The sequence below is a fragment of the Arvicola amphibius genome, chromosome 13, assembly GCF_903992535.2.
Source record: "Arvicola amphibius chromosome 13, mArvAmp1.2, whole genome shotgun sequence".
Classification (NCBI taxonomy): domain Eukaryota; kingdom Metazoa; phylum Chordata; class Mammalia; order Rodentia; family Cricetidae; genus Arvicola; species Arvicola amphibius.
The window spans coordinates 20,632,575-20,657,935 of NC_052059.1; the positions used below are offsets into that span (position 1 = coordinate 20,632,575).

The window sequence follows — 25,361 nt, forward strand, 5'->3', positions numbered from 1 at the left end:
AAAAATGTAATGTATAATTAAGAAATATAGGTTAATAGATAGTCGTCCATAATAGACAAGCTTGTAGTCATATTAGTTATGCTTTCTAGATATAAAGAGACATATTTCAGTTAGATAGGTATTCTCAAATCTTTCAGAGACCTTCAGAATATGGCATTTAAAATGTTTTAAGAAGTTAAAACTTTTCATGATGTGAGACAGACACATCTGCTTCTTGAAGCACCAATCTACTTCGAGAGGAAGATGGGTATCGAAGAGGTTATTTATGGAGTTTGTTAACCATTTGGGCAAGAAACTGCTCTTGCCTGGACTGCTTGATGAACTGGACATGCAGGACCCACAGAGAAATGACTGCTGAAGTTGCCTAAAGGTGAGATGGTTCTTCAGGGTTCCTGTTTCATGAAAGAGTCTGCCAGACATTCTGTAGGACACAGAAAAAGTGACTGACAAACTGCCAATATAGGTGGAACTGTCTTTGAAATTTCCTGCTTTGTGGAAAAGTCTTCCAGATACTATGGGCCTGTAGGCTGAAGATGAATGCCCCAACAATACAGAAGAACTGTCCAGGCAATGAGACATCTCTGTCAATTCTAGAGTTTTGGAAGTTGCTTATAATGTACTTCCTGTTTACTTAGGTGTACTATTATATCCTTCTGGAGTCTTTGATGGAGTTGAAGAATAGATAGCTATAATTATAGTTTTCCTTGCTTATGATAAAAGATAAAGTAGATATAAATATTGTAGCTATAATTCTAGCTTGATATATGTTTTGTTATATGTAATTTTACTATGTTAAAGTTAAAGCTTTCCTTTTTATTTAAACAGAAAAGGGGAAATGGTGTGGGAAGTCCTTCTGTGTATGTGTTGCTTTTATTGGTGAAGCTGTCTTGGGCCTGCCCATGGCAGAATAGAGATAGGCAGGGGAAACTAAACTGAATGCTGGTAGAAAGAAGGCGGAATCAGGAGAAGCCATGTAGTTGCCAGTGGAGAAAGACACAAGCTGCCAGTTGGAACCTTGCCTAGGCCATGAGCTTCGTGGTAAAATATAAAATAATAGAAATGGGTTAATTTAAGATGTAAGAGTTAGCCAGAAATATGCTTAAGCTATTGGCCAAATAGTATTGAAAATAATACAGCTTCTGTGTGATTATTTAGAGTCTGGGTGGCAGGGAACAAACTAGCAGCCTCTGATAACAAGTTTCTGGGAGTTAGGCTTGCATGATCTACAGAGTTCCAGGTCGGCCAAATCTACAGAGAGACCCAGTTTGTTTGCTTTTTTTGTCTTTTGGGTTTGATTGTTTTTTGGTCTAAAAGAAAAAAAGCAATCAATCAATCAATCAATCAAGCAAGCAAGCAAGCAAGCAAGCAAGCAAACAAGCAAGCAAACAAGCAATTAAGTGCCCTTCCAGCTTCCTTTATGACTCTTTAGCTACTTTCAATTGGCTGGCATGTGTTCTTCCTTATTCTTTTTCATGGCGAGGGGTCCCATCATCTCCAATCTATTCCTATAGCTGTCAATTCTCCTCCATCAGTATCTGCTAATTTTGCCCTAAATTAACATAAAATTCCACATCTTCTTCCCTTCCAGTTCAGTAATTTGTCTTGCACTACTGTCAGCAAGAGTTGGGAAGACAAACCTGACACTCCCAATATTCTATGCTTGTTTCTATCTAGTGCATCACGCTCTAGTGCAGACACAGTTTCTCATTACTAAGCTATGAGGCACCTGGGTAGGAACCATGTGTATAGAAGGAAGGTTTTTGGTTTTTGGTTTGAGATGGGTTCTCTGTGTAATAGTCCTGGTTGTCTTGGAACTCATGGACCAGGCTGGCCTCAAAATCACGGAGAGATCTACCTGCCTCTGCCTCCTAAGTGCTGGGATTAAAGGCGTGTGCCACCACTGCCCAGAACCCTATGTATAGAATAAGGTAAACCTTAGGCATAAACAGATACCTTAAAAAGAATGTGTATAGTTCTAAATGACGGTTATGGTTTGACTATGAAATGTTCACCAAGGGATCATGTGTTGACTACTTAGTCCCCTGGTGATGGCACTACATGAGAGGTAGTGTTAACTTTGGAGGTGGGGCTTGGCTGGAGGAAGTCACCATCACCAGAGCCTGTTTTGCAATGTATCTGGTCCCTGCCTTGGGCTCTGCTCCCTGACTGTCATCAGCAGCCTTAGCCACGAGCCTCCACTGCTATGATTCTCTGCTTCACATACTGGGAAACAGCAGAGTGGTCACAGTTAAAACCTCCAAAACCTCGAGCCAGATCATCTTCCTCCTGTGCTCCGGTCAGGGATATGCACGACAGTGACCCCAGCGAGTAATGCAATATCCTCTGAGATGAAGGCAGAGTCTCACTATGTGGTCTTCTTTGGCTTGGAGCTCAGTGGGTAGATCAGGATGCCCCCGAACTTCTGGGTAATCCTTCTGTTTCTGGTTCCCAGGGGCTGGGATAACAGCCATGGACCACCATGCTTAGCTAAAGCTAAGTTGTTTTAGAGACAGTACACTGAGTAAAATAAACCAGCCACAGAAAGATAGATCTGATTTGGTGAAATTTACAGGAGCAGAATGTAGAATGGCAAGGAGGAAGAAAAGGGAGTTATTTAAAGGATCAAGTTAGAGATTTTACAAGATTGTATATATTTTATACTACTAAACTATACATGTAAAGTAGTTAATATGGCTGAACTTAGGTATATTGGATAGCAAAAAAAGGAAAATGAGAGTTTTTAAACAAAATACCTTGAAAGGTGGGCTTGGTGGCACGTATCTGTCATACTAGTATTAGGAGGTGGGGATGCAGCTCTGACGGCAGAGAGCTTGTCTGGCATGCACAGAGTCCTGGGTTTGTTCCCCAGCAGCAGGTACACTGGAAGTCGCAGCACACAGACAGCCATGGCTATCTTCTATCTGCTACTATCTGCTTCTATCAGGCCATCCTCAGATCCCGAAGACCCTGGCAGTGGGGTGGGGTGGGGAGTGATACTGGAACAATGTTCTGTTTCCAATGCTAGTTATGTGGACTGCTGTTAAACTGGTCACACATTTACTATATAGTTCTCATTTTATAGCCTTCTGCATTTAATAGCAGAACCAGTTTTCACCAGAATCTAGTTATCGGATTACTGCCTTTTAAAAATCCCTCCAGGTGGTGAGTGTGAAGGCTCATGTTTATATTCCAAGCACACAGAAGCTGAGGCAGGAGGTTCGCTATGAGTTTGAGGCCAACCTGTGCTCCACAGGGAGTTAAGGCTATCCTGACTATAAAATGTTACCCTATCTTAAAATCCCAACACCAAACCAAACCAAACCAAACCAAATCAAGCCAAGCCAAGCCATGCCAAGCCAAGCAAACCACCAAACAAAACCCTCCCCAGTACTATGCATGCAGACAGGATGGAGAAAGCCCAGTTCCCGCAGAGGCTGGGCAGGCTCTCCTCCTTCCAGGCAAGCATCGCCTTTTCAGAAGGTTAGACCATCTCAACCCTCCTACCCTCCCTCCCTCCCTCCCTCCCTCATTCTCTCCCTCTTTTCCTTCCTTCTGTTTTGGTTTTTTGAGACGGGGTTTCTCTATGTAACAGTGCTAGATGTCCTGGAACTTGCTTTGTAGACCAGGCTGACCTCAAACTCAGAGATCCTCCTGCCTCTCAAGTGCTGGGATTAAAGGCACACCCCACCACTGTCTGGCTTGGATGGGGTTTTGCTGTGTAACCAAAGCAGGCCTTGAACTTGTGATGATGCTCTCCTGCTGCAATTACAGGCATGCAGCATCATGTCTGGTTATTGGCAAACTTCTGCCCTTGGTCATGTATTAATTCATGCTCCTTTGAGCTACATTAGAGCTGAATATGTGATTTCTTATCCACCCTAGTATCTAAGTTTCATTTGTTACCACCAAAATGTGAACAAATGCCAAGTGAATACCAGTGGCTTAGAAAGGTTGATTTCTGGTTCCTGTAAAATGAGTAATTCATTTCCAGATATTTTAGCTACTGATGTGCTATTACTAGTTTGCTAGTATAGCTTTACCTTCTAGAAACTGGAGTTTCTAATCCATTACCAATTCTTAGTTAGTGTGATCAGTATCACAGATCAACAGCTGTTTGCATATGGGTGAGATACTGAAATAGATATTTTAAAAGAACTCTAACAACAAGCAAATGTATTAGAGACTGTATGGGGTTCACAAAGGCATCCGACTCTTTAAAGACTTTTCTCACTTTAAACAGACAATGGATAACGTGGGCACAATAATTCAGATATACAATCAGCTATTCTTTATTTTTTTTGATATTTAAGTGTTTTAATATTATTATTTTACAATTCTTAATATAAGAGTAAAAATATTTCAATTTTGAAAATCCAAGGGCATTTCTAGAATTCCAAAAGTATCTGGAACTCTGGAATTGATTTGAACAACACCATGCTTTCAAAACAAGGAAAAGAATCTGGGTTTTCTATTTTGTAGCAGATTCTTCATTGTCTTCTGTAACATTTGTGCCCTAGTGAACAATACCAACAAAGGAAATAACTGAGATAGAAATTCAAATGACAGTTATGGTTGTGGAATATTTAACTAAACAGAGATGTGTTACATCTGTTTATGCGGTGGAGTATTACTTTAACTGTGTGAAGGTGTGTTACTTTTGTTTGTGCTGCATTTGTTTAACAGTGTAAGGATGTGTTACATTTGTTTATGTTGTGGAATAATACTTTAACTGTGTGAACATGTGTTACTTTTGTTTATGCGGTGGAGTATTACTTTAACTGTGTGAAGGTGTGTTACTTTTGTTTGTGCTGCATTTGTTTAACAGTGTAAGGATGTGTTACATTTGTTTATGTTGTGGAATAATACTTTAACTGTGTGAACATGTGTTACTTTTGTTTATGCGGTGGAGTATTACTTTAACTGTGTGAAGGTGTGTTACTTTTGTTTGTGCTGCATTTGTTTAACAGTGTAAGGATGTGTTACATTTGTTTATGTTGTGGAATAATACTTTAACTGTGTGAACATGTGTTACTTTTGTTTATGCGGTGGAGTATTACTTTAAATGTTTGAGCAGTAGTATCTCTATTGGCCCTTCCACTATACAATGGTGCTATGTGTACTAAATTTGATATTCCTCCTTCAGTTAGTAATACAATTAACCTTTTAAGTAAGAAGAATCCTTAACCATCCTCTTCCCTAACCCCTGTGAGACAGGGTTTCTCTGTATAGCCCTGGTTGTCCTGGAACTCTCTCTGTAGACCAGGCTGGCCTCAAACTCAGGCAATCCACCTGCCTCTGCCTTCCGAGGCTAGACTAAGAGCGCAGACCATCACTGCCCAGAAGAGTCCTTATTTTAAGCTCACAAGGCACAGAGGTTCTTTCAGATAAAGCCAGTTTTCATTTATGTAGGTAACATTACTAAGACATACTTAATGATTACCTTTTATTACTATGAACATTGCCATAATTATTATGTGCTCACTTAAGCTAATTATATTTATAATTTTATAGAGAAACAGTACAAATTAATAAAAACACTTTAATTGTAGTACAGTGTTAACAAGTCCCAAAGCAAAGTACTCCAGATTTTGTGAGGCACCAGAAAGCTGCTGCAGAAACAATGAGAGATTAACTGGGAATCTACTAGAAGTGATTCATTAGTTATAGGGGGACTTTGGAGTCGATTAACTGATAAGACAAAAAACCTTTGTGCCATCCAGAAGTAGCCAGCTAAAAGCATTAATCTATAACGTGGGGACTATAAGACATTGAGAAAGTCTGTTAATTAGGAAGAACAGTGGCTGATAAAAGCGGACAAAATAAGCCTGGTGGATTGCTCCTGGGATCTAGAAAACGAGCAGGAGATTAAGGCTCCCGTAGCGTTTAACCAGCACAGCTTCTAAGGAAGGGAAGGGCTGTGTTTAGTAGACATAATTACTCTGTGAAAAATGCTACAGGTAGGGCCCAACTTCAATGAGTTGGCAGTCGGTCTGGGTTTATAATGGACAAAACATGAGAATGTCTGGGATTGCTCGCCTCTCCTTCCCTCACTCCATGCTCACTCAGAAGTTTCTTAATTCAAAAGGCTCACTGCTAAACTATATATGGAAGAGACTACAATATTATTTATGGCTTTAGAAATACAAATCTAATCTATTTTTTTTTTTTGAGACAAGTTCTTTCATCCCAATTCTAGGTTGGCTTGAAACTCACAATGTGAGCCATGCAGCTGGGCCTCCCAGATGCTGAGCACTGAGCTGAGGTGTCCGAGTAAGGGTCACACACAGCGCTGCTCCGTGCGCAGGTACTGCTAACTAGGCTCGCACTGCCTCTTTCGCTTTCCAGAGTTTCAGCTCCTTACCCAAGTATCTCACGGAGTTTGAAGAGCTAAAAGGATGACCAAGTTGGAGAGATAAAGGATTGATCTCTTCCCCTTCAGCAAGTGTGTGCTGAAACAGTAGCTGCGGGAAGAGGGCACAGAAAGGCTTGGAGACTCACAGAGAGGGCTGAGCCAGAGGGAGGCTGGGACCTAGAGCAAGCACAACTGCGACAGGCAGAGCTGCTGACGTGCACGGGAAGCTCATGGGCACGGCTGCTGGGACTCTGCTCACATGAGGCCTCCTGCTTTCCTCGCTGTCAGCTTGGTCTACCTTACTGCAACATGGACCCTGACAATAGGCTTCCTTGTGTGACGTAGACTGAAGCTTTCTGTCATTTTGAAATGAAAGCTAAAGCTTTGTGGTGGTACGTACGGTCTATAATCCTAGCACTGTGGGGGCAGACGTAGGAATGGGAGTTTGAGGCCAGCCTAGCAAAGTCTTCTATGAAACCTGTCTAAACACCCAAGGGTTAGAATTGTACCTCAGAGGAAAAATCCTTGCCATGAACAAGTGTGCAAGAAGGGGGTTCAGTCCCTAGCATGGGAGGAAAAGGAAAGGGGGTTTGATTATATGATTATGTCTTTCATATCACTGATTTCGAAAGCCTGATCAGTGTGTGTAACGAGAAGGCTGGGGTCACAAATCCTGAACTTGTTTTTTTTTTCTTTCCCTCTGAGACACGGTTTCTCTGTGTACCTCTGGCTGTCCTGGAACTTGCTTTGTAGATCAGACTGGTCTTGAACTCACAGATAATCGGCTTGCCTCTGCCTCCCCAGTGCTGGTATTAAGAGCATGTGCCACCACCGCCTGGGTTCACCTGTTTCCCCTCCCTCACAACTTGTTTTTATAAGCATCTAGAGGACTTAAAAAAGTTAAAGTTCAAGGACTTACTGAGTTAGAATATTAAAATGTTTTTTTCTGATACTGAGTCTTGTAGGATTGCAAGTTAAGCCTCCCTACCCACCTTTTTTTCTTTTTTTTGGAAAACCATGTTGAAGTAATCAAAAATACCACTCTTTTTCTGCTGCCCTTTTATTCCTCTTTGTATTATTTGCTGAAACATACTTTTCAATATTTCTTCAGTATTTTCTTCACATTTCTCCATCCTTTTCTTCCAGACAGGGCTCCACCATATTTCAGGCTGACCTCCAGTTCACGATGTAGCTGAGGCTGGCCTCGAATCCCTGATTCTCCTTTCTCTACCTCCCACATTCTGGGAGTACAGGTGTGTTATCCAGCCCTTTTAATTTTATTGTAAAAGTTATTTGCAGATAGAGTCTCATCAAGTTGCGCACACTGGTCTAGAACTTAACAATCTCCTGTCCTAAGCCTCCCAAGGTGGCTGATGAAGCAGGCGTATGCTGTTCTATCTAGCTCCAGTTAGTATGAACTGTTTTTATTCTTTATGGAAGACCCATCATAATATTTATAAGTAAGTGGGAGCAGGCGCTACTTTTCATCCTTTTATTCTCATGTAAATTAAAACATTATGGTCTGGGGAGACGGCTTAGTGGGTGAAGTGTTTGCCACACACGCATGAGGACCCGAGTTTGGATTCCTAGAATCCACTAATGCAGGACACAGCAATGCCAGTCTAGAATCTCAGTGTTCTATAGATGACATGGAGGTAGAGACTAAAGACGCCCAGGAAACCTGAGGGCCAGGACAGCAAACTAGAGACCTGAACTTGTCCTCTAACCCCTTATGAGCAGTGGCTCACATGGTCCCTATGAACATGGACAGACACCTAAATCATGTGCATATGCAAAGATAAAAATCATGCAGAATAAATTTGAGTCCCTTCTAATTTGTTCCTGTCGATGGGAGAAGGAAAGGTGTAGATATAGAATTTCTAGTCAAGTTCAAGATGCTAATTAGAAACATATAATCCAATACTCATCTAATGTACATCTTTAGGAAAGGATTTAATATAGACATTGCAAGACCTTTGCCTAATACTGCCCAAATTAATTTAAAACAAATACGAATGAAAAGAAAAATATATCTAGTGAGAATCAGAGCTTAAAATTCTGAATATTTTTAGCTGTACTTACAAATAGCGTTGGCTTCGGTATAAACACATTGTCTTCATGTTCTCTTGGCATGTTCAGAATCTTAGATGCTTGATTTTCTGTCACACCTTTTGATTCCACTTTAGTAAGAAGTAAGTTGTTCTCAGAATGTTTACTACACATATTAATGATGATCTGTTTCATGGCTGCAAACTCCTGTTGAGAGATGAAAACAAGAAAATAGCAAGTGTGATTTTAGGCAAAGAGACGAACAATGATTGACACTAAAACATTTATTTTAGGTGGATAAAATATTTGAATAATTATAATACATATAAGAGGAAAGTTGAGAAAACAAAATATTAATGTACAAGAATTGTGCACATGACTTTTAAAATAGTAAACATGACATGACTTTCAGCATTACGAATGACTTTTCTAGGCTAGTGGTTGCTAGTTTTTCTGCATATTGGAGTCACACATGGAACTTCAAAAACAACCCATGGTGTATGTTTGTCATACCTATAGACCGAGACACAATGGGTGTGAACTGTTCCTGGAGTTCTACTGGGGTTTTCTGTTGAGTAGTGTTAACAGCGATTATTATTCGATTGCTAGAAATCAAACCCAGGCCTTGTGCATGGCAGGCAGTCTTAGCCTGGAAATTTTTCCCTCCCTCTTAAACCACCCTCTTACCTACAAGTCTAAAATGAAGAAGGTAGAGAAATAGAACACAGAGTGGTTTTCCATGACTACTAATCACAGTTTACTTCAAACAGCAAGTTCAATATAAAGCTTCAGCATTTATGTAGCGGTGGTATTTCTGGAGCCTTTTACAAATGGTAAATGGAGCTGGCTTGAGTTGCCATTTTTAATGTGTCCAGTCCTAGGGAATTGAGTCCAGGGCCTTGTGCATGCAAGCCAAGTACTTTACCACTGAGCTACACCCCATCCTGTCCAGAATATTTATTTTCTTACTTGAGACAGTGCTATGCTATGAAGTTGTGGCTGGCTTGGCATTTACTCTGTAGCCCAGGATGTCCTTAAACTCAAGATAGCCCTCTCCCTCCCACCCCCACTCCCTTTGGCCTTCACAGTGTTGTCAGGTGGATTTTAATTTGCCTTTTGAGTGAAAAATTAATCTTCTGAACTTTTTGAAGAATTTAGAGTAAAATTTGCAATGACGTCTTCTCGAGCCTATTATTTTTCCTCACAAATGTCTGGGTCTTCATTAGTGGATACTTTAATTACTTACCAAACTTAAGCATCAGATACAAACTCCGGGGGAGGTGGGGTGTTCCCCTACTATTTGTAGAATAACGGTGGGCTCTGTATTAGGTATGATTGTATCTTCATGCCAACACACCAACTTAGGGCCCTAGAAGGATGCCCTGTTCCATGCTACTGATCTGTTTATAGATGTCAGCTCCATGTCAGAGCAAGTTCCTACAGGCCTCTCTTTTCTGGCTGCCACTAGTTCTATTTAGAACCACCTAGCTGGAGCAGATATTTTAGAACAGACTGCGGAGTTTGAGCCATCTACTAGATGCCTTACTAGACTCCAGGGCCTGGGCAGGAGAGGCACCTGTAATGCTGGACTCCTCCTCCGTCCTGCAGCGCCAATGTCTTGCCCAAGGCACAGATGACTGTGCACCAATACAGTCCTACAGCTATCTGGACCTTTATGAGACTCACTTGGCTTTCAAGATTGAGTTATTTAGTCTGTGGTAAAGAATGCAGCCACTGATTTAATGCTAAGTTTATTCAGTTACAGCGGATTTTATTAATTTTTTTTCTTGACAAGGTCTCTGGTAGCCCAGGCTCTAATTTCCTTTGTCACCAAGGATGACTCTGTATCCTCCTGAATGCTGGAATTACAGTTTTGTACCCATGGTGTATGTGGTGAAGGGGATGGAACCCCAGGGCTCTGTGTAGCCCGGCAACGTTTTACCAAGAGAGCTAAGAGAGCTATACCCTCTGCCTCACGGTGTAACTGAGCTCTCGCACTGCTTAACAAGAAAGGGGGAAACCCTGGCTTCCTACTCTATCAAAAAGAAAACAAAGCAACTTTCTTTTTTCCAAGCCAGGGTCTCACCGTGTAGCTCTGACAGTTGTAGAACTCACTGTGTAGACCAGGCTAGCCTTGAATTCACAGAGATCCTCCAATCCCTGCCTCCCAATTGCTGGGATTAAAAGCATGTGCCACCGCACTTGGCTTTAGCAAAACAATTTTTTATATGAAAAAAACATTCGCTAGCCATAAGCATTTTTCTTAAAAGATTTATTTATTTATTATGCAGTGTTATGCCTGCATATATGCTGCATACTGGAAGAGGGCACCAGATCTCATTATAGATGGTTGTGAGTCACCATGGGGTTGCTGGGAATTGATCTCAGGACCTCTGTGCTCTTAACCTCTGAGCCATCTCTCCACCTTAAGTATTTTTTAACATGAAGATATAATAAAACATGAAAAATGACTTCCAACACTTATTTATTGTGTGTGTGTGTGTATTGGGGGCATGCTTGTGCCATGGATTGTGTGTACAGGTCAGAGGAGTAGGTCTCTCATCATGGGGTTCCTGGGCACTGACTTAGGTCCTTGGGCTTGGCAGCAAGCACCTTTCCCTGTTAATCTATCTTGCTGGCTCCTGTATTTTTTCTCTGATACTTTATCAATTACTCAAAGCCATGCCAGTTATTTGGGTACAGTTTTTGAAGACAAGGTCTCACTATGTAGTAAGTATCTCAGGCTAGCCCAGGCTAGTGTGGAATTTGCTATGTAGACAAACCTTATATAGATTCTTCTGTGAAAATACCTGGCTCTTTGTTCCCATTTGTACCTTGATTTTTTTTTTGTTTTGTTTTTGTTGTTTTGTTTTTGTTTTTTAAAGAAAGGTGCTTTTCTTTTCATGGTTTCTGCCCTTTTCTTGTCTCACAGATAAAAAAGTGTAAAAATGTGTCTTTTTGTTTGGTGGTTTGAGACAGGGTCTAATATAGCTCAGATTTGCCCATCTCAAATTCAACCGTGAATCCAAGGCCATAATTTTTTGATCCTCCTGCCTCTGTCTCACAAACACTGGACTAAAAGCATATGCCACAGTGCCTGGCTGTTCCCTCAGCCTCCCCCGTAGTATCCAAGATTATCCAGGTTCTTTTATATGCTGTTCTGAGACTTCTTTTCTTTTCAGGTAGAATTTTAGTGTGCTCCAGGGTAAATTAGAATGTTTTACATAACCCAGACTGGCCTCAGGATCTGTTCACTTTAGCTTTCTGAATACTGGGATTATACATATATACAGGCTTAAACACCAACCTTAGTTAACGGGACAGATTCTCTACTGCTTTTATGGCTGATGCATAGCTATCATCCTGAAATTTCTTTTATTGGGTATATTGGCAAGTTCTATCTTCTATTCTTTCTTTAAAGTCTGTTTTGCACTTATTGTATGTGTGTGTGCATGTGTGCATGCATGTGTAATGTATGTGTGCCCCGGTTGAGGCTTCAGGGATCAAACTCAGGTCTCCAGAGCTCAGTGGCAGGAGTCTTAGCTCACTGAACCATCCCATCAACTCAGTTTTATTGTTTCTTGAAACCATTTGTTTTTCCATTACCTGTCAATAGACATTTTATCAATCCCAACCCTCTACCATCTTTCTAACGTTTTCAAGTCTTTTTCTATTATTTAGTCTACGCTGGACGTAGAGTCTCTGTGTAGCCCAGGTTGGTATGGACTCCCTGATGCTTGAATTACAGGTGAGTTTCATCAAACCTTACTTTATTAATTTTCTCAGCATTATGGGGACAAGTACTCTGCTTTGACAGTATAACTTCTGTGTCTTAGAAATCAAACTTGGACTTGGAGACATAGGATTCATCTTCCTTGAAAATGTCATTTCCTCTGGAATCTTCTGTCATTTAGTTCCAAGCTTTAACAGGATTCCTTCACGTTTCCTGTAGCTTTCTAATGTCATTCAGTCATTCATGGTTTTTCTAGACATGTTTTCTCTGTGTAACAGTTCTGGCTGGTCTGGAACTTGCTTTTGTGCTTTTGTAGACCAGGCTGACCTTGACCTCACTGAGATCCATCTGCCTCTGCCTCCCAGGTACTGGAATTAAAGGCGTGTGCCACCACTGCCTGGAGTTATTTTTATTTAAAATAATTTCCCCCGTCCCTGAATATTTCCCTCTGAGTTTGGCTGTCTGGGAACTGGAGATGCTCCAGCTGAGGTTACAGGAGAGCACTATGCCAGCTGCAGGATTTGATGTTAGCGTTTTTTTCTTTTTGAGAACATCACAACACTTTGCTGTTTACTATGTTATAGAAAGATTACTTTCTAAAATCCTTCTGAAGAAATGAACTTTAATATTTTGCATGCCCTCTTCTGTTCCAGTTACTCACCACTCCAGATATGAGGAAGGAACTTAATATCTGTCAGTTATGAAGTCTTTGTTTTGTGCTATTATTTTTATCCTAGGTCCTTACGGTTTTTTAATTTTGATTTCTAACTTCAGAATGAAGTACAGCTTACATGGTTTCTTTCTGCTGTTAGGGCTGTTTCCAAGAATGAGGTACATCTGAATGACACATTTTATCTGAAGAAGACACTGGTTATGTATCCATCCCTGTTCAGGTAGGTATGATGGACACATTTTATCTGAAGAAGATACTGACTATGCATCTGTCCCTGTTCAGGTAGGTATGACGGACACAGTTTATCTGAAAAAGATACTGGTTATGTATCCATCCCTGTTCAGGTAGGTATGACACAGTTTATCTGAAGAAGACACTGGTTATGAATCTGTCCCTGTTCAGGTAGGTATAATGGACACAGTTTATCTGAAGAAGACACTGGTTATGTATCCATCCCTGTTCAGGTAGGTATGACAGACACAGTTTATCTGAAGAAGACACTGACTATGTATCCGTCCCCCTTCTGGTAGGTATGACGGACTTTCTAGCAGGTCTCACTCCAGGGCCATCATGAAGGATGCAGAATTCTTCCCAAAGAGTTAGTGTCCCTTCATCCTGTCTAATTCCAGCTTATTCTTGGCTGACGATTAAATTAGGAGGTCATTTTAAAAAATTAAAAAATTCTGTCTTTCTGGTATATAAATATAAAATTACTATAATAATGGAAAGGAATAAACCACTCTCTAAATTAACCAATGAAGAACTGTTTGATCACACAAATAAAATTAAGGCCAAGTAAAAGATAAAACAAAGCCGGGTGATGGTGGCACACGCCTTTAATCCCAGCACTCTGGAGGCAGAAACAGGAGGATCTCTGTGAATTCAAGGCCAGCCTGGCCTACAAGGGCTAGTTCCAGGACAGGCACCAAAGCTACAGAGAAACCTTGTCTCAAAAAAAAAAAAAAAACTCAAAACAAACAAGCAAACAAACAAAGGATAAAACAAAACAAAAAGGTCAATATTGTAATCTGGGTATGGTAGCAATCCTAAACACTCAAGAGGTGAAGAAAGGAGGACTGAGAATTCAAGGCCAGTGTAAGCTACCTTTGGAGGCCACCTCCACACCTCCCCCCTCCCCCTCTCTCTCTCTCTCTCTGTCCCTCTCTCCTTCCCTCCCCCCCCTCAACACACAGAGATACTCTCTCGCTGTATCTAGACTGGCAGAATGAAAGCAAAAGACCTTCTTATGACATTTGTGATGATGGTGACTGTGACTGCACAATCTGTGAGACACTGCTCTCTGGAATCCCAGAGCACACATCTTGGACGCAGAGGGGTGGCATGCTAGCACCGCTCATCCACCGAGCAGCTGCCTAATGGCACTGCATTCTGATGCCAATGAATTGCACACAGCTGTAAACTCTGCAAAGATGCTGGCAAGGGGACACATAGATAGCATTTCTCGATGAAAATAGCTTTGACAAGTAGAATGCAAACTATGTGCTCCCCTGGAGCACAAGGAAGTGTTTTTATATGAGGAACAGCATGCCAGGACCAACAGGCCAGACAATTCTGTATATCTTTGGCCTTAGGTTATACAAGGTAGAATCCAACCTGGCTTTAAGTCATGAACATAGTTCATATAAATTTCATTTAAGAAGATATTCTAATTATTTACTTTTTTTGAGGCATGGTCTTTCTAGGTAAGCACAGAGGATCTCACAGGGTAGTCCAGGCTAGCTTTGAACGTGTGGCAATCACTGCCTCAGTTTCAGTAAGCCAAGTGCTGGGATTATAGTTATCAACTACTGTGCCTCCCTTCAAAAGGAAAAAAATCTCAAAGACAAGAAAGTGGGCTAGCTGGCATGGTGGAGCATGTCTTTAGTCCCAGTACTTGGGAGGCAGAAGCAGGTGGATCTCTGTGTGTTCAAGGCTAGCCTCCTCTACATAGTGAGTTCCAGGACAGCCAGTGATGCATAGTGAAACCCTGTCTCAAAACCAAATTCAGACTAAAACAGAAACACCAAAGACCAAACAACCAACCAGTAAACAAGCAAGTAAATAAGATAAAGAAGAAAGAGGAAATCAGGCCAGCGAAGAAAGCTGTGGGTAAAGCCGCTTGCTGCCAAGCCCAAGGACGGGATTCTGATTCCCAGGATCCATGTGGCTTAAGGACCAGTTGTCCTCTCAACTGCACACATTCACTGTGGTATCCAGTCCCTTCCCCACACAAAATAAATAAATGCAAAATTTAAAAAAAAATTAAAAGTGGAGAGATGGTTCAAGAGGGAAGAATGCCAACCGCTGTTCCAGAGGACCCAGGTTCAATGCCCAGCACCCATGTGGTGGCTCGTAAATATCTGTAATTCCACTTCCAGTGTGTGTGTGTGTGTGTGTGTGTGTGTGTGTAACTCCATCTTCTAGACTCTACAGGCACAAGGCACACAGATATACACACAGGCAAAGCACTCATACACAAAAATATAAAAAAGCAATAAAATGATTTTAAAAATGGAAAAGAAAGTGAAGAAGACAGAAGAGCACAGTGTGCGGCTAAGGGTTTTTTTTTTTTGGGGGGGGTCAACTTGACACAAGCTAGAGTCATTTGTGAAGAGAGACTACTGAAGAGTTTAGAAAATGCTCCTAGCAGATTGGAATATGGGCGACCCTGTGAGGCACTTTTTTAAAATTAGTGATTGTGAGAGGACCCAGTCCACTTGGGGCAGTGCCAACCATGGGGAGGTGGTCCTAGGTTGTATAAAAAGGAGGCTGAGCAATGCAGGAAATAGCCATTTTCATTCTCTGCATTCAGTTTTCCAGATTTCTGCTCTTTCTTGGATGCTGGAGCATGACCAACGAGTTGTAAGCAGAAATAAATTCTTTCCTTCCCAAGTGGCTTTTAGTTATGGTGTTTTATCATAGCAATAGCGAAGAAACTAATACATACATACATACATACACACACACACACACACACACATATATATAGTATACTGAATTCTTTCACTGCTTAACTTCTGCAGAGTTATCATTTTCTTCACTATTTATTAACTAATGTATTCCTTTAGATCGGTGACTGCGTGTATGTGAATGACCTGGGACCTGCATGTGTTGGTCCTTGCCTTGAATCTTGTGACAGGTTTCTTGGACCAATTGCATGTGCCAGGCTAGCCGGCCTGCAATTATCTGGGGAGTTTCCAGTGTCTGCCTCCATCTTGCAGTAGGAGTACTGGGACGAGAGAATTTATACAGGTTTGAGGCTTTGACTATGTGGATGCCAGGGGCTGGGGTGGAGCATCCACCCAAACATCCCAGACTTTTTACTATTATTCTAAGGGAGTCATAAAACTAGAGGGTTAAAAATGATTAACAAGAGGTTATTAACAAAGACCAGGGATGGCAAATGCTTAGTGCGGAAGTGTCTGCTCTGTGAGCCTGACAGCCCAAGTTTAATCCCCATAACCATGTGGACAGCCTGATACAGCATGCATACCTGTAAACCCCATGCAGGATGGGAGGCACATCTAGGAGGCACGTGCTAGGAAACTGGAGGGCCGGCTGGCCTGCAGCACGCAGTATAGCAGAAGTAAGACAACTAGGTGGAAGGCAACAGTGATCTCCGAAATTGTCCTTTGACTTCCATATATGCACATGTCATGTATGTCCCCCCAATCCACTCACAAATCTTAAAAGAAGAAAAGTCAGACAAGTGTACTTACTATTTAAAGAAAATATTTAACAAACTCCTAAAATATAATGGGAATATATATATATATTTCATTCTTTAGAAACAAAAGACACTCAGAAGTTGACAAGTTTCTACAACACATAACAAATATGAAAGTGTGACAGAAAAAGCCAAAAGGGTATTTATACCCAGATAAGATGTTTTTATGATGACATATTTTATTGCATCACATGAGACAGGGAGCTTTCAGTGCAGGAACAGCAAAGATGTTTAAGAATTTAAAGGAGGAGATGAAAAGACTAAAGGCAGCGAAAACAGAGCAGAAGAGCTTTCTGCAGAGAACCTGTGTTCCCAAAGAAATCCAAGTGGCTGGGCATGCTGGTGCATGTCTGTAATCCCAGCACGTTGAGACTGAGGCAGGAGGATGCTAAGTGTGATGTCAGCCTAAAATACATAGTAAAGTCCTGTTACAAACAAATTCAACTCATGCCACTCAAGGCCAATTCAAGGAGAATTAACTCTGAAGCATGGAAAATGGAGATTAGGTTGTTGTTCCTGGGAAATGCGCACAAACCCATCACATCGCTCTTGTGAGGCCAGAGTGCAGTGCACGAAGGCAAAGGGACGGAGCGGCAAGTCAGAAATATTAACATACTTCCATCAGGCCATGCTGGCTGGGCAACAATCCCTGAGACTGACCTGTCTGTGCGTCCTCAGCACTAGGATTACAACATATGTTACCCCCGCTTTTTACTGAGTGCTAGAGACCGACCTCAGCTCTTCAAGCAAGAGGTGTAAGTACTTTACTAATGAAGGTATCACCCAAGTCCCTAAATATCAAATATGGTTTAGAAAAAGATGCCTATTTTTGGGGGGGGGCAATTTTTAGGTTATTATTATTATTTGGTGGTGGGGGTTGAACCTACTGTTTCATGCACACTGGGCAAGTGCACTGCAGTGTACTGTGAGGTCTAACTAAGCAGCTTGGGCTGACCTCGAACTCATTCTGCAATCCATGCAGGCCGGCCCTGAACTTGCAATCCTCTTGTCAATAGTCTTGAGCAGCTGGGCTTTCAAGCCTGTGCCGGCACTCATGAACAAAAAGATTCAACTTTTCATACTCTTTTTTTTTGGTTTTTCGAGACAGGGTTTCCCTGTAGTTTCTAGAGCCTGTCCTGGAACTAGCTCTTGTAGACCAGGCTGGCCTCGAACTCAGAGATCCGCCTGCCTCTGCCTCCCGAGTGCTGGGATTAAAGGCGTGCGCCACCACCGCCCGGCAAGATTCAACTTTTGAGTTTTAGAAGAAATACACAAAGGGCTTGCCTTTCCTCTGACTCCTTAGCCCTGGTCTACTTTGTTAGAAGCAATCTGTAACTGTCTGGGAGTGGGACAGCGAGTATAATATCCTTGACTTGAAAGAACTTAAAACAGCACAGAAGAATTTATAGTCGTTCCAGATATATTTATCCCTCGAATACCCTCAGTTATGACTGCACAAAGCTTTACATAGAACAAAATTTCTAAATCTATATCTGGGCCGGCAGTAGTCAATGCACATGCACTGCTTGGTCTCCTACCCAGAGCCACCAAAAGAACAAAACAGCAACAACAGTGAACCCAAACCCAAACAAATGGCAAAACTGAGCAAAAACAACCAAAGTGACCATACAGGCAAACATTAATGCTGTGTGGGTGTGTTTCTATGTTTTCACTATGACGATTCTTTCCTTGAATACTCATTTACATTTGTATTTAATTTTTAATGTTTTGCATCTGCTTTACCGCTGACTTAATATTTAACTTGTAAAGAGCACCACCACTGATTAGAAATAGACAAACCTGGAAAGCGATCACGTTTTCACTTAAGGAAATATTAGCTTACCTACTTAGTGGTCCCCCCAAGTCATGTCAAGTGTAAAAAGTAACTGAGTAGGTATGTGAGAAAAAAATGTAAAAAGGCATTCTTAAGAAACTTTCCAAACAGTTAACTATGAACCAAAAAGGTGACACACATATAGAACTATGCAATCTGTTGGAACCCTTTATGAAGTGGATTGCCTAAGGGGTACTTGGGACGTGAAATGTCCCTGAAATCTTCCGAGAAATCAGAAAGAACATATGGGTTAGACTCCAGGAACATAAACAAACCATCAAAGAATGATAATTATACTGTGACTTCACTTTTCAGAAAGCTGCCTAACTGCAGGGCTTGTTTCCTTCTGCTGGTGATTTGCACTGCCCTAACAAGTGGGTTACCTAGGCAAAGGAAGTCAGTCGGTGAGTGTGGCTTTGTACATTCTAAGGGCTTAGTAAGGAGTCCTTCATTAATTCAGGTTAAATACCAACTGAAGCGACATGGGAAAGTGAACGGGACAGCAGATTGCTAGGTCTCAAGCAGATGTCCCCTGCTCTCCAAATGCTAAGTATTCCTCAGAGGCTTGATAAGCAGAGGCTGCTGTTGCTACAGTTATCAGGCCTTGGGGTTTCAGAGGCGCTCTATGCTAGACAAACCTTCCAGACATGACTATCTAGTAGCTGCTTTTAGATATTTCTTTGAAACTGTTCTAGGATATGGCAGTCTGTACTTTTCCAGTTAAAACGGTACCGGTAATCAGAAAGAGACAGTTTTGGTAGTGGCAGGGTGGGGGGAGGTGAGATACATATTAAATGCCAGTTACTAAAGCTATTTGATAGCTGGTAGTAATTACTATGGAGAGACAGGAACGAGGCATAATGACTGTAATACACATTTGAATGGCTACTTACCATGTGCTAAATACTGTAGGAATTAAAGACGGGAAGAGGAATGTGGCACCTTATTGGGCAAGACTGGGGCACAACTGTACTGGTAGAGGGGTGAGTGCAGATGGGAATCCTAGCAGTAAGGAGGCTCTGCCTGGAACCATGGTGCTTGGAAGGGTGGGCAATGTGATCAAGGTCAACAACTCGTCTCAGGAGAAAAAAAATCCAAGTTTTCCTTATCTAGTTTTGGAGGGCTGTGTGTCAAAGGGAAGCATTCAGAACAGCATTGAAATCGCATGAAAAGAACATTTGTAATCCCCCCCATATCTCCACCCAAAACACCATCTTTTTCTACTAGTGAGGAAACTGAAGGAAGAGAGTCTTCAGTTAATTTGTTTTTTTTTTTCTTGAGACTGTCTCACTAGGCAGCCTTATTGGTGCTGAATTTGCAACCCTCCTGATTTAGTCTTCTAAGTAGGAGATTTACAGGCCATGCCAACCACAGCTGATTCGAACCGATGTCTTGTTTACCTGACTGTTAGTATTTTTTTAAAAACTGCATTTCAAAATGTAAGATAAAGAATATAAACACAACCTTACTCTTACAGTTTCTGTTTCAGACAGGAACACTCTGTAGACCAGGCTAGCCTCAAATTCCCTAGCCCAGGCTGTCCCTGAGCTCCTAATCCTCCTTCTCTATTTCTCAAGTGCTAGCATCACAGACATACACAACACATCTGGCCCAGCTTACAGTAAGGGCAAAGAAGGGCAGGGTGGAAGGCAGAATGCAGTAGATGCCAACTGTCCATAGTCTTCACAATTATACCTAGTGTGCTGAGTGTGCTGGAGAAACATGGCACAGACTAACACTACTATAAATACGTAATAACACTTCAGCATGGCACATCTTTTATGCTGCTGTAACTAACACACAACATTCCTTTGTTATGCAGCTATTTAACAATTCTCTTTAAAACTCATACACTATTGTGTTTTTTCATTACAAAACCTCATCAGAAGCAGGGTGTGGGCTGGCAAGACAGCTTAGCAGGTAAAGGCTCTCTGTCTCTCTCTGTCTCTCTCTCTGTCTCTGTCTCTCTGTCTCTCTCTGTCTCTCTCTCTGTCTCTGTCTGTCTCTCTCTCTTTCTCTCTCTTTTTCCCCGAGACAGGGTTTCTCTGTAGCTTTGAAGCCTGCCCTGGAACTAGTACTGTAGACCAGGCTGGCCTTGAACTCACAGAGATCCTCCTACTTCTGCTTCCCGAGTGCTGGGATTAAAGGTGTGCAGGTGTGCGCCACCACTGCCCAGCTCAGGTAAAGCCTCTTAACTCCAGGTTAATGACCTGAGTTTGAGCCCTAGGACTCACATCCATAAAGTTGTTCTTTGACCTCCGAATGCATGCTATGTGCTCCTGTTATAACGTAAGTGTTTCTAAGAAAGAGGCTAAGTGTGGTGCTTGTAACCCTATAACTCAGAAGCCGTCTCAAAACCAGGCCACCCTGCGCTGTAATAAAGAGTTCTAGGGTGGCCTGGATTAGAGAGTGATCCTGTCTCAAAACCAAACCGGAACAAAGCATCATTAGACAGGAGCTTCTTAAACTCGCACTGTCTGTTCTGGTTTGGACGAACGTCCATGAAAGGTCCACATGTTTCAGTGCTTGGCTTTGGGGTATGGGAGATGGAAGGTCTTTGAAGCCAGGAGTAGTGGGGGTTGTTTAGGTTAGCGAGGAGTTTCTCAGAAGAGGATAGTGGGACCCCAGCTCTTTTTCTTCCACTCTTTCACTTCCTGGCCATGAGGTGTGAGTGGTTTTGCTTTGAATTAACTCCCACCACGACATGCTGCCTTGCCAAGGGCTCAAAAGCAATGGCTACACCTTCTAAAACCATGAGCCTAGCCCAAATGAGCACTTTCCTTCATAAACGGTTATCTCAGGCATTTGTTACAGAGATGGAAAGCCATAACCATAATCTACAAATGTGCTTTCTCTTCAGAGCAGAAAATGGTGGCAGTCTCTTCTAAAGCCACATGCAGGCCATGTGCTGACCTGAAGCCTGAAGCTGGCAGTTGCTGTGAGCACCTCTGCTAACACTGGTGCTTAGCTGCCAACTGCCTCTCAGACTTTTAACGTCTCTACCTGGCTTCGTCCTGGCACCCATTGAACTTCCAGCTTGGGGAGATAAAATATCTTTCAATTTTTTTTCTTTCTTAGAGACAGGACTGCAATATGTAGCGTAGGCTAGCTTTAAACTTGAAATCCTCCTGCTTTACTTAGCCTCCCCAGTACTAGGATGTCAGATGTGCGCCTCATGGCCAGCTGAGCTACCGTTTCCTCTGCCCATAGTTGGACCTTGTACGGCACACTCTCACGGAGCGCATGGCTTAGCTGTTTCCCCTCCGCCTTTCTGTTTATCTCAGTGCGATTTGCCTGTTGGTGCTTTTTCTGTTTGTTTTTTGTTTTTCGAGACGGGGTTTCCTCTCTCTGTAACAGTCCTGGCTGCCCTGGAACTCACTTTGTTGACCAGGATGATCTGGACTCACTGAGATCCACCTGCCTCCACAGTTTATCCCCCCTACCTCCCGCAGGTTTCTCTGTGCAACCTGAACGTCCTGCATCTGGCCTCCACCTTCGGAGTGCTGGGACTAAAGGTGTGCCCCAGCCACAGTTCATTAATGCTGTTGTCTGGTGAGGTGGGCTGCTGCTCCACTGAGATATTTTCTAATGTACACACATGTGGCTGCTGTTTCCACTCGCCTAGCTGCCTTATAAAAATGAGCACTTTTTGGTTTTGTTTTTGTTTGTTTGAGATAGGGTCTCAATACATAGAACTCACAGCCATCTACCTTCCTCTGCTTCCTGTGTGCTGGAATTAAAGGCATCGGCCATCATTTTGCCATTTTTTCCCCTTAGTTTTCTTTCTTTCTTTCTTTCTTTCTTTCTTTCTTTCTTTCTTTCTTTCTTTTTTTTTTTTTTTTGAGACTTGATCATACTATGTATGTAGTCCAGGCTGGCCCCAAACTCAATATGTAGCCCGTGCTGGTGCTGAACTCTTCCATTCTTCTGGCTCAGATTCCTAGGAACTAGGATTGTAGGTATGTGCCACCATGGCCAGCTAACACACTGGCACTTCAAACTACTAAGTGGATAGCCGCTTTCTGTAGGGGATGATGGAACGCAGGGTTCATGGTGGACAGGAAGCAGCCCAAAGTCTGGCCTGACCTGTTGACGGTAAGCACTTGTGCTGACAACAGTCCTGGGCCCGCAGTGGCTTTGCCTGTGCTTTCTCAGCTTCCCTTTCTTCTGATGCTCTTCCCAGTTCACTGTGTGAGCTGCCTTTCACACGAGTGTTTCTCTCGACCCTGTCACTCCGTTTGTTCTCATCTATACACTCTCATGAGTTAGTCTATTCCCATGTTAAAATAAAGCTGTTGTGTGTGGTGGGGGCAGTGGTGCAGGCTTTTAATCTCAGTACTCGGGAGGCAGAGGCAGGTGGATCTCCCAGTTTGAGGCCAGCCTGGTCTACAGAGTGAGTGAGTTCCAGGGCAGCCAGGGCTACACAGAGAAACCCTGTCTTGAAAAACAAACGAAAGAGAGAGAGAGAGAGAGAGAGAGAGAGAGAGAGAGAGAGAGAGAGAGAGAGAGAGAGAGAGAGAGAGAGAGAGAGAGAGAGAGAGAGAGAGAGAGAGAGAGAGAGAACAGACAATGCCTTAACCCATAGTGCTTCCAATGTCCAGATGTCCAGTCAGTTTGGTTCCTTTGGCTTCTTTTTGAAAAACTTACCTGTTTAAGGTTTTTATTTTATTTGTTCCATCAAGTATCAATCTTCATGCAAGTGAAGACATTTAAGAGTAAACAGATTGTAATCTACTGGAAATAGAAAAGGGTATTGTATGGCATCAAGAACAAAAGAAGGGAGAAAGGGCTGCAACACCTGGATAAGACGTTCAGCTACGAGGGTTTTTGTCAACTAAGATAAAAATGAAGCACACTGAATTACAACAGTTTTCATTTTCTGACAACATAAAGAAATAACTTCATCACAGAGGCAAATTTTCCTGGAACTAATGCAAGCAATAACTCATAAGGAGGCCTGCCTTCCTCCCTTCCTTCCTTCCTTCCTTCCTTCCTTCCTTCCTTCCTTCCTTCCTTCCTTCCCTCCTTCCTTCTGTCTATAAAGCTGTAAGCATGGCAGATTCACTTCACATTGACCATAATCAGTTTCACCTGTACCAGTGGGACCAGCAATGACAAATGCAAGCAGTAACTCATAAGGAGGGTCTCTCTCTCTCTCTCTCTCTCTCTCTCTCTCTCTCTCTCTCTCTCTCTCTCTCTCTCTCTCTCTCTCTCTCTCCCTCCCTCCCTCCCTGTAAAACTGTAAGCATGGCAGATGTGCTTCACACTGACCACATCAGTTTCACCTGCACCAGCAGGGCCCATGACTACCAGTGGACTGCAGAAAAGACTGAAACACAGAATACACGGCAGCACTTACGTTCCTTCAGTAGTCTCACACAAAGTCAGAGATCACATTGGATTTTGTGCTGATCTCATCATAAAAGCTAAGAGCACGACAATAAATTTGCCTCAATAGAAGGAATTATCTGAGATACCTTGTCTTTTACTGCATTTTAGTTTCACTGAATACAGAAACAAAAAAAAATGGAGAACACAGAATGAAGAGGTTTCTCTGTATAGCCTTTGCTGTCCTGGAACTCCCTCTATCCACCTGCCTATCTGTCTGCCTCTGCCTCCCAAGTGTTGGGGTTAAGGTGTGCCCTACTACGCCTGTACAGTGTGTGTGTGTATGTGTATGGTTAGAGTTTTATACACACACACACACACTGGATATATATTATAATATAATATATATAATATTAATATATATATATATATATATACACACACACACACACACACACACACCTCCCAAGTATTGGGGTTAAGGTGTGCGCCACTATGCCCATATAGTGTGTGTGTGTGTGTGTATGGTTGGTGTTACTGGATATATATAGTATATATATCTGCCTCCCAAGTGCTGGGGTTAAAGTGTGCGCCACTACGCCTGTACAGTATGTGTGCGTATGGTTAGGGATACACACACACACACACACACACACAGAGGATATATATATATATATATATATATATACACATATCATCTATCTATCTATCTATCTATCTATCTATCTATCTATCTATCTATCATCTATCTATATGATTTTTCAAGACAGGATTTCTCTGGGTAACAGCTCTGACAGTCCTAGACTTGTTCTGTAGACAAGGTTGGCCTCAAACCCACAGGGATCGCCTGCCTGCCTGCCTCCGGAATGCTGGGATTAAAGACGTGTGTGCTCCATTGCCAGGCTCCAGTATACATTTTTATAACACCAACTTTGTATGGTCAGACTCCAGCTGTTTTAGAATGACAATTTGGAACTGCTCTACTTGGTGCCTTTTCCATTTACCAGCAATTGTCAGCATGTGACTTGGATCCAACTCCCATTCTAAACATATACAGCGCGAGAGAGCTCAGTAGTCTGCTAAAGGGTGGAGCTGGAACCCTACCTCAGAACAGAATCCGAGGGACTTTAAAGTGTGCATTTGTTTCCTATCTGAACCACTAACTTAAGCTGTGGGAATTTAGCTGATGAAAACCACGACTTACATTAAGTGATACCCCAGGGCCTTGGTTGCCTTTAGTTAGGTTTCTGTCACTGGGACAAAATGCCTGAGGAAACAACTGAAGGGAAGATGGATTATTTCAGTTCACAGCTCTTTAGTTATTATTTGGACTCATGAGTAATGTAGCTTTAAGTTTGATGTATAAAATGTATGAATACAATTGCTTCTATAATTTTCAAGTGTAGCATAATCTTTTAGAATTAAATGAAACTTGCCATTCTGAAAAGAAAAAGTCTTATACAGCTTTATGATGGAGAAGAAATCTTTGGTTATGATCCCTTAACTATTTATATTTAAAAACATACTCGGGCTAACTCAGGTGCTCATAGTGAAGAAACAATTGCTGGAAGGCAGAATTCTAGGACGTAAGTGATAGAGATGGCCCAGAGCGAAAGACAGACAGACGAAAGACTGAGTATCTGCGAAGGAGCTTTCCCTAGCTCT

The 25,361-nt window shown here is 42.1% G+C and overlaps 1 protein-coding gene across 2 annotated transcripts in view; it reads right to left on the minus strand.

Annotated features, from left to right (window-relative positions):
- Positions 1 to 25,361, minus strand: part of Pibf1 (progesterone immunomodulatory binding factor 1) — a 159,334-nt gene that overhangs the window by 4,357 nt on the left and 129,616 nt on the right. Inside the window, exons 17-18 of one of the 2 annotated variants that reach the window (XM_038310670.1) lie at positions 8,435 to 8,608; positions 1,089 to 2,967 (exon numbers count right to left, since the gene is read on the minus strand). In XM_038310670.1, the coding sequence (XP_038166598.1) occupies positions 2,941 to 2,967; positions 8,435 to 8,608 (201 nt within the window). In that variant the 3' untranslated portion in view covers positions 1,089 to 2,940. Of the gene's footprint in view, positions 1 to 1,088; positions 2,968 to 8,434; positions 8,609 to 25,361 lie in introns of those variants that run through there. The other variant, XM_038310669.1, reaches the window with a different exon arrangement.